Genomic DNA, 9,972 nt, shown 5'->3' on the forward strand with positions numbered 1-9,972 from the left:
TTAATGCCCTGTGAGTATAAATTAATAAAGATTATGTGTTCTTTTAAGTTTTTTTTTTTTTTTTTTAAAGCAGGACAACGCCAAAAAGCAGGGCATAAATGACTCGTAAGCCTGTTACTTTGTGCGGCCCCGCTTCACACTGGGAAGACGGGGTGGGGAGGCGGAAATTTCCTAAACCAGACACTGCTCTGGGCATCAGTCACTTCTGTCCCTGCACTTCCCCGTCCCGGGGCTGTCCTCTGTGCACAGTTCCTTCACGTTCTTCTTTGCAGTTTGTGTGATGAGTTTGCTCAGGGTTTGTGCAAACATAACGCAAGCCCTCCATTGTGTAATTCAGCTGCTCATGGGCATCCAGTTTGCCTGATTAGTTTTTCAGCACTGTAAGCCATGCTGGAAGGACGTTCTTCCTATTGGCATTTTCCAGACGTCTACATAGTGCCTTAAGCTGAAGTCTCAGAAGCGACATTAATGAATTCAGATATGTGGACCTGAAACCGCCTTCAGATGGAAACTTTTCTCCCTGCTGCCGGTCTGAAGAACACTGTCCTGTTCGATGTCTCATGAGGCTCCACAGCTCCAGGCCTCCCCTCACTGGGAGCAATTGGCTCTGCAGGCCACAGGCTATCTGCTGGCCCACTGTCATGTTCATAGGGGACGGTGTTATTTCTCCCAACATCTCCCAACACCAGGCTCCTTCCTGGTACCACAGTAGGAACAATCCTTGTCAGGAAGCTCCCTGTGGTGCCTTCAAGACAGCAGTCTAGTCTGTGGTTTCCTGTGAACCACATCTAGGTGTGCCAAGTCTATGGGATTTTCATAGTAGTAAGGTAAAAATGCACACACATTCCCCCCATCCCCAACACACATGCATGCACCACACACACTCACACTGCCATTTGAAACTGCATAAGCAACTTGACAGGATCAGAGGTAAGAGTATTCACCCTCCTGAAGTATGTTTCCATTTTCCAGGCTTCTTTCCAGTGCCTGCTCATAACACACATGCTTTTGATTTTATAGTTCTAATCATAGCAGAGACAGTTTATTCTGCTTTTCCAATTACCTGCTAACCATTTTTCCATGTTGCTATATAATTTTCATGATTACCATTTGCTGGTGGCTTCATATTTCATTGAGAGAATGAATTTAACCCTTTCTTTATTCTTGGACATAATCTATTTCCACTTTTTTCCTGCTGTAATTCATATGGGTACGAACATCTTCCTCTGTAGGTTAGCTGCAGCAAGTGCTTCTGGAAGATTCTCTTTTTCAATCTTTAAAGAAGTGGGACCTTGAAGTTATTTCCAGGCTTTTCAGACCTCCTGACAAACGTGGCTGAATTATCCAAAGTGGCTCAGGTTATACCAACATTAAGGTACTCATTCCCTCAGAGCGTTCTGGGCTTTACGCCTTGTCCAATTTTAATTTTAAGAATTTTTGACACCTTTCTGTCTTTCCCAAGAGAACACAGGAAACCCCTTAGTTTAGATGGGAGCTGATGTGCAAGTAACCCACCAAAGCTTCCAGTTCCCCTTTAGTGGTCTCATCTGGGACTGTGAGCCAGGTCTGAACACTGATGTTGTCTGTGAAGTTTGTTCTAGCAAAGTCACTTTGGCCTGAACTTAGAGGGGTGATGACTCCCAATGTTCCTTACCATCTCTGAACTTAATCTTCTTGTCTGCAAACTGGAGGTGATAAATATAGACTGCTCTTTGGGGCTTTTTGGGGTTGTTATTAATAAGAGGTAGTAGGTTAAGTTCAAGCTGGTGAAAAGTTATATTTGGGTTAGAAATTTACGTAGATTTGCTTCAGGAACAGTGGCATTTGGATACCCGGATGGTCAAGCTCCTTTTCATGAGTGTAAATGTAAATAAAGTTTGCAGACCAAAGTGTCTCAGATGAAAGTGTATTATTTGTGCATTTAGAAAGTTTTATTGTGTTGGTTTGCAATGCTGGGGCTGGGTAAGTGTTCAACCGTGGAGCTGAGCTCATAGCTCTAATCCTGCCTAAAAGCAGCAAGGGTGATATTCCTTATTTCCTCTCAGTATATGCTCCCTTCTTAGTACAGGACAGATCTTCCTCCTCTTGCCTTTCTCTTCTGGGGCCAGTGAAGCTTCGGTCCTGACTGACTGCTAACTTCTGGATGAAGGGAGGGGCTTTCCTTTTGCGATCATCTTGTCAGTGTAAGGCCCCATCCATCTCCACAGGGATTGCAGTCCACTGGTTGAGAACCACTGCTCTAAGACCTCAAAAGCAGAGTTAGCATATCCCCATGCCCCTTTCTGCAAAGTGAAGCCAGCAAGGGCAATTCCATTGTTAATCTGTTCTTGTGGTTCTCACATTATACAAGATGGGGGCATTTATAAAGGAGAGCATTTTGGCTCACGTTTCTGAAGCATAAAACCATGATATTGTCATCTGCTCGGCTTCTGCTGGTTTGTGCTGCTTGAACTCTGGCAGGAAACAGACAGATGAGAGAGTGATGTTAAGGGAGAGCAAGAAAGCAAGCCAGGAAGGAAAGCTCACTGTTGTATCCACCCACTCAGGTCTGGTGGAGCCCTCTTAGTGACCTCATCACCCCTGAGGGCCTCTACAGTGACAGTCAGATTGCAGCAGGAGTCTCAGGGGGGGACAAACAGGATCATTTCTAGGGAAGGGCCCTTCTCCATCTCTGCACTGGAGGCTCTGGTTTTCTTCTGGAGCTTCAGGCAGAGCCCAAAGCACGGCCTGTGCTAACAAACCAGCTTCTACACTCTCAAATCTGTGTTAGCCTCTGCTTGTAATGCAGAAGTCAGGGCTAAATGGGACAGTGGGGTACTCAGGGCTGTACCTACACTCAGTCACTTTTCCTCACCCCCCTGAGAGGAGGTGGGTGACTGCAGAGAACACCCTCATCTGGCAGTGTAGGAAGTTGGGACACATGGGAGGTGGGGTCTATGCACTAAGCTACTGGGTGCAAGCCATCTCTCCACGGCCCCTCTGCATGCCCTTCCAGCTCTTTAGGCAAGTAGTAGTCACCTCATGGATGTTTCTCAGGAATTCCAGAGTGTCTGTACTTACCACATTTGGGGCATTTGTGTTAACATAACCATTGTGTTTACTCTTTCTGAGGCCAGGGGAGATCCTGGATGAACACAGCACTTCTCTCACCAACAGGCTACCCCCCAGTAGCTTGTTATATCCTCTTCTTGGCACTGGAGCAAATGTGTGCTTGGTACTGGAAAGCAGGGAACATGTGCTTGCCAATGCTCCTGGCCTGGGTCACACATTCAAATTATTCCTGATCTTTTCCTCTTCTGATTGGTCTCTCTCCATGTGCCAGAGCATGTGTGTCCCCAACAGTCCTAGCTAATGCTCTTCTCACCCCCTCCCCATTGTCTTTCAGCCTGCAACGTGTGGTACTTAAACTCTGTGGAAATGGAGTCCCTCACGGGTCACCAGGCAGTCCAGAAAGCCCTGAGTATGACCCTGGTTCAAGAGCCTCCCCCAGTGTCCACAGTGGTACACTTCAAGGTGTCAGCCCAGGGCATCACCCTGACTGACAACCAGAGAAAGTAAGTATGGGGTGGGACGGGTGTGGAGGCTCAGGTCAGCAGCGGGTGTCTTTCTCAGTCATTTTTCTGTTCTTTTCTTTGAGACAGGATCCCTGAGTAAACCTAGGACTCACTGTTTTGGCTAGACTGGCTGGTCAGTGAGCTCCAGGGATCTGCTCAATGCCATGCCATTCTCCCAGTCCCTCCAGCCCTAGAGTTACAAACTCACATCTGCATACCCTGATTTTACATGGGTACTGAGGATTTGAACTTGGGTCCTCATACTTGAGTTCATACGCTACCTCTGAGCCAGCTCTCTACCTTCAAGGCATTTTCCTTTAAGTATATTTTTTTAAGATGCAGAATCTTTTAAGTCATTACTATAAAACTGCTGAGATGGACCAGAATCTACTGGCGTCTGTTTTGGTATCATCTACTTTCATAACTGGTGGGCAGCTGGCGTTAGTCAAAGGAACACAGTGTGGAATCCGGAACCCTCGTGATGAACACGTGGGACATAGCCCAGACCATCCTGAGCCCTCAATGCACCAGCAGCCTCCCTGCAGTCCTCACACCTACCCGCAGTGCCTCGCCCAGGGCCAGTTCTTTAAGTGAGACCCTGTCTTCATCTTCCCAGGTTGCCCAATAGTTCGAAGACAGAATCTTCCACCCTCCACTTTAGGATGAAGCATTTGGGCTAAGGGCAGGACCACAGTGCAGAGTGTGGCTTTTGCCGACCAGGGCTTCCCCGACACTTGCAGCAGATGACCTTAAGCAAACTCCTTAACTCCCTGGTGTTTGGTTTTTTCCTTCTTTCAAACCTGCACCGAAATACCCACCGCAGAATTGAGGGACTCCAATAAAAGTGCAGTGGGCACGTATCGTGCAAGGTGCTGTTGACATGGGCTCAGCCGAGGGAGAGCCGAGGGGTCCAGTGGTCCTGAGTTGCCTCCTGTGTCTTATCACTTGTGCCTCCAGTTCCTCAGAGTTCCCAGATCCGTGCCTGCCTTCCCTGTGGCTGGCACTGGCACTCTTTATGGTGCTTCTGTTGGCTGCTTGCCAGAACCCTTCTTCCCAGTTTAAGGTTGTTGACTGTTCACAAGCACAAACTCTGTTCTTCTTCCCACATAACAAGTAAAGGCATCAAACAGTTTCTACTCCACAAATCATCCCACTAGGGAAATGAGGACTCTCTCATCACCCTAAACCCCAGTGACTGGAGCTATCCTCTCTCTCCACCTCCCCAACAGACTCTTCTTCCGGAGGCATTACCCTGTGAGCAGTGTGATTTTCTGTGCTTTGGACCCACAAGACAGGAAGTAAGAATTTTCCATTTTTATACCCAAAAAGTACACTTTCATATGTTAATTTTGAAACGTTAACGTAAATCCATTTTCTCTTCATTTCTCAAGGTGGATCAAAGATGGCCCTTCCTCCAAGTAAGTAGCCAGCATTTCTTCTCTTTTTTGAGGATAATCACAAGGCGGAGCTGAACTCCATTCTAGATTTGTGAAGAAGGGCTTATTTAAAAGACCAACAAAACAAAGTAGTCATTGTCAATAGGATCGTGTGTTTGGGTTAAACTGAAAGCAGAAAATAAGGATACATGTTCAGGTTTTAGAGTGCAGGCCTGGACAAGGTTGGCTTGTCCTCTGAGGTGGGATGGATGTGCACTGTCTATACTGGGTCTGCAGTGTCCTTTTTCATACACACCCAGACAGATCTCTTCACCCAGCCATTTAAGAGGTGACAGTGTTGCTGAGGCCCCCAGACCTATGTGTGTGAGCAGGACTGAAGCCCGTGCCCAACAGTCTCCAAACTCAGGGATTGTGTTTTGTACTTTTGGCTGGCGAGTTCTCATTCCCTGCTCAGCATTGCTGTCAAGGTAGTCAGAGCTTCCTCCCCCGGCTGCAGAGCTTCACCGTGACCCCCTGATTGGCTTCCTCGCAAAGTCTGCACTGCCCATCTCCTGTGTTCATCACATACCCCCCTTCCCTGCAGGACCATTGCAGAGTGTTTCCACTCTGGAGAACTGATCGGTAGTAGCAGACACCCACAACTTCCTGAAGTGATCATGGTCTCACCAGCCTGAGAGGAGTCCTTGGCATATTAGCCTTCTGGGTTGGGTGTCTGTCTAGGCAGGCCTGGGCGTTTCTGGCATTCTTCTTGGAGTCCCTAAGGCCTCGACTCTCCAGGGGAGAGCCTGCTTTTGCATGGCCAGCTGGAGCTCAGGACTCTGTAGAAGGTGTCCTGAAGATCCCTAGCCCTCTAGAAGAGGTGCTAAGGAGCAAGCAGAGCCTCTGCTTTGATTCAGGGTGGGGTGGCGTGGCGTTCCTCCAGGCTCAGTGCTCATTCTCCTGCAGTTTCCAAGGACCAGAGGGCAGGGTGGTGAACAGGGCTCCAAGCTAGTGCTTGGCACATCATAGCCTTCTGTAGGTGCAGTTGCTCTTGCTCCCAGGTTGCTGCTGTGTGAACGTTTGATTCTGTATGCCTGAGTGGTGCATATGTGTTTGTGTGTGGTGAGTGTATGTGTGATGATGCATGCATGTGTGGTGCTGCACACTGTGCTGGCTACTCTGACCTAGACTTGTCTCTTGCAGAGTCTTTGGATTCGTGGCCAGGAAGCAGGGCAGTGCTACAGACAACGTGTGCCACCTGTTTGCAGAGCACGACCCCGAGCAGCCAGCCAGTGCCATTGTCAACTTTGTGTCAAAGGTCATGATTGGCTCCCCTAAGAAGATCTAAGCCCCTCCTAGCCAAACCCCACCAGGTGCCTCCTAGGGCCCTTGAAATGGCAGTGGGGTGAGGCGGGGCCCCCATTTGTACCAGACTGACAATCCTCACATTCCAAGACCCGAGAGGGGAGAATATGGCAGCTCTTCAAACCAGGAACAATGTCACCACAGATTGGCCTTTCCTGAGAGTAACTTCTCATCCAACACACTTATATAGTCAAGTGCATTTTGAGTGGAAGGATCTTGGGCCAGGGTCCCATGGACAAGGGCTGTACAAGAAGACAGTATAGAAGACAAGGCGGCTCCGAGTCCCTGGCTCACTAGCATCTGCATGGATGAGGAGCCCCCAGCCTGCTTGGCAGGGGCTGAGTAATGATGGTGCTTCACTTGTCAGCAGAAGCGACTCCCTCATCTTGTCTTTCTACAGCAGACGGTGATGAAACTGAGGAGGGGATGCATGGTTAGTGAAGGTTCGTGCAGGTTGGAACATGGTGGTGATCTAAGTGAGGGGACTGTGGAAGGGATGTGCAGTGAGGGCAGCAGATGCCTCTGGTGTCAGGAGGAACACGCAATGTCAGAGACCCCACTGCTGGTGGTAAGGACTCCATGAGGCTGCTCTCAGGTGGCCAGCTGCGCTATAGAGAGCCTAGAGGACCTTGAGAGGAAAATGAGAAGACAGAATCAAAAACGCCATTTTATATAATTTATATTTTACTTAATGCCAAATTATTTATAACCGCTTGCCATTGCCATACTGTACCCATATCAAATGCTGCAGCCGACTAAGCCGTGATTGCTAGAAGGCTTGTCCACTTGTAGACACACCAGAGACAACTGTCCCCTCAAGGAAAAGGTGAACAGTGGTTTCGAGGTGACACTACAGAGTCCTTCATCTGCAGTACTGCCAAACAGTTTTGCCTCAAGCAGCCCACCTTCTACTTGGCACAGCAACGTGTCTTGTCCAGATGTGGATGATTTCTTTCCTGGTGGGAATGTCCAGGAGAAATGAGAGACTAAGACACTGGGATCAGTCTCAGCCTCCTCTGCAAGACTGACTGGGCCATCTCCAGGCCTACGTGACCTAAAGTACATCTGGCATTTCTAGGCTGTTACCATGATTCTCCTCGTGGCACCTGCAGCTTCCGTGGGGACCTATGCGGATGTCAGGAGGGAGAGAAAGGGGATGAAGAGAGAGAACTAGAATTCTAGTTCTCACAGGCTAGGTTTGGTTTGCTGAGTCATCTTAGCCGCTGAGTCAGATGTGATGGTTCATGCTCAGATTGGCTCTCCAGTGTTTCAGGTTTCCTGCCTGCTTCTGTCAGTGGTCAGAGATTCTGAAGAAGCCAGTGAGCCCAGCACTTCCCAGAGTGGAGGTGCATCAGGGCTACGTGGAGACAAAGCCAGGGTCTCCTGTCAGAACTTTATACCCCAAGAAGGCTCTGATCATCCCCATCCCAGCCTGAAATCCCCACTCTCTGATTCCTAAAATCCAGTGCCAGCTTAGACATCTCTTAGCTGGAATAGGCTATCGTTGTTCAGGCTGGGGTTTGGAAATCTATGTGATGGATTCTCTGTTTCAAAAGGGGCAGAGAATTGTTACTGCATGTAGAATTGAAATCAACTCTGTCGGGGTGTGTGTATGTGTGTGTGTGTGTGTGTGTGTGTGTGTGTGTGTGTGTGTGTGTGTGCGTATGTGTATGTAAAGGTGGACCATTCCACTTGTAGCTCCTGTGTGTGTCTGTGTGTATATACAGGTGGACCATTCCACTTTTTAGCTCCTATTGATGCACCAAAAGCAAGTGCCTCATTTCTGTGCCAAATGTTTGCCTTGGTCTTTAAGGACCTCCTTCGTGGACACACTCTGATGTGCCTGTTAGAGGGAATGTGCCAGCATTCCCCAGAGGCCTCATGTCTTCCACAGAGGCTTCTAGTATTTCAGCTAACCATATGCAGCTAAAATCCAGATCGGGTGGGGGTGGGGGTGGGGCTAGTTTATGCTCTGGCCAAGAAGTACCGTATCCTGTGATGGTTTCTATTGCAAATGTGACCCAAAGACTATAAGCCAGGTCCTTTCTGCTGGAGGGGGAAAGGGCCTACCTAGAAATCAGTAGGGCAGAGCTGAAGCAAGCCTTCTAATTAATTGGAGACTTCAGGGCCTCCCACAATGGTCAGCATGGAATTCATCCAAGAAGCCACATGAATGTGCTCTAGAAACTGACTGACCAGGTATGACCTTTACTCAAGGTAAAAGTGGTCAAGGATATTAAGGAATTTGCTCTGAGGAACCACAGGAAGACAGCTCTACATCTTGTAGGAGCTGGTAGGACTAGGTTCTGTCTTCTGTGTGTAATGTGTCTATGAACAGAACAAGATGAGGTACTGCATCCTAGACTATACTATGTGCTCAGAAACACTGGCAAGGGGCATTGTCCAGGCTTTTCTCACAAGGGCATCAGTTGGGCACAAGTTAGCTCACTATTCTGGGAGTAAATTCAGTGATGCCCCACCCCTTCCGCTAGATAGCCAGGGTCCCATTAACCTTCTCATTAATGGTATTATAGTCTCCAGTGTTGGGCTGTACCCATGTTAGAAGCCACACTGCATTTATCCTCAGTGTCAAAGACATTGTAATGTTGCCTTATCTGTCTTATCTGTTAGCGCAGTTTCCATTATTCTATAATGTAAAGAATATATATCCAGTATGTAAATGAGTGTTCTATAAACCTTTTGTATAGGCATTTTCTCTGCTCTCTAAATATCAGCCTTATTCAGAGTATAATAAAAATTATGACCTTGGTAAGTCTAATGAAGCAGGTGTTTTGTTTTGTTTTTGTATGTCTTTTGTGTGCATATGTGTGCACCTGTGTGTGTTGGTGAGTGTGGATGCACATGTGCCTCCCATGTGTGGTGTATAAAGATGAGAAGACAACCTTGGTTGTTGGTCCTCCACTCCCACCCTGTCTAGAACAGTCTCTTCTTTTTTGCTACACGCTCCAGACTGGTTGTTCCACAGACTTCCGGGATTCTTCCTCCACCTTGCCTCTGGCCATGGGAGCAGTGGGATCATGGATGCACACAACCACACTAGTTTCATGTGGGTTCTAGGGATTTTAAATCAAGTCCTCAAGCTCGTGTAACAAGCGGTTTCCCCCACTGAGCCATCTGCCTTCCTAAATGGTCCTAAATCTGTGGCCCAAGTTGTATGTTGAGTCTGTGCATGCAGAGTGTGTGTGTGTGTGTGTGTGTGTGTGTGTGTGTGTGTTTGTGTGTGTGACTACGTGTGCACGTACATGCATGCACTTCTGTATCTGCCTGCTGGTGTTTGTATTTGGGTTTTTGTTTTTTCCTCTTCTGGTGTCTGTGAAATATACCTGTAATCTTGGGGCCTAGGAGATTAATACAGGAGTTTGTGGAGGCAGGTGTGAGCTGTATAATGAACTCCAGGCTAGCCTGAACTACAAAATGGGTGACAGCAGTGGCCTGGTGTGGTAGCTCAGGTAAAAGCCTTGCTGCACAAACCCAAGTTCAGTTCCTGAGACCTAAAGTGCAAAGGAGAACCAACTCCTGAAGCTGTCCGCTGACCTCCTCACACGTTCACACAGAACAGTAATAACATATCTTCAAAAAACTAATGGTGTGTGGAGGAGGAGGATAGTGCTGGGGTGTTGGCAATGCACTGTGGTTACAGCCCAGCCACATGCAGG

At 48.0% G+C, this 9,972-nt stretch overlaps 1 protein-coding gene across 3 annotated transcripts in view; it reads left to right on the forward strand.

Moving 5' to 3' along the window:
• Positions 1 to 9,078, forward strand: part of Tns3 (tensin 3) — a 239,156-nt gene extending 230,078 nt beyond the window's left edge. For all 3 annotated transcript variants that reach the window (XM_036200396.1, XM_036200395.1, XM_036200397.1), the window contains 4 exons: positions 3,386 to 3,554; positions 4,784 to 4,852; positions 4,946 to 4,972; positions 6,134 to 9,078. In XM_036200396.1, coding sequence (XP_036056289.1) covers positions 3,386 to 3,554; positions 4,784 to 4,852; positions 4,946 to 4,972; positions 6,134 to 6,278 — 410 coding nt within the window. In that variant the 3' untranslated portion in view covers positions 6,279 to 9,078. The remainder of the gene's footprint in view (positions 1 to 3,385; positions 3,555 to 4,783; positions 4,853 to 4,945; positions 4,973 to 6,133) is intronic.
• The last annotated feature ends 894 nt before the right edge of the window (positions 9,079 to 9,972 follow it).

This window comes from Onychomys torridus, chromosome 10 (genome assembly GCF_903995425.1).
Source record: "Onychomys torridus chromosome 10, mOncTor1.1, whole genome shotgun sequence".
In the NCBI taxonomy this organism is placed as follows: domain Eukaryota; kingdom Metazoa; phylum Chordata; class Mammalia; order Rodentia; family Cricetidae; genus Onychomys; species Onychomys torridus.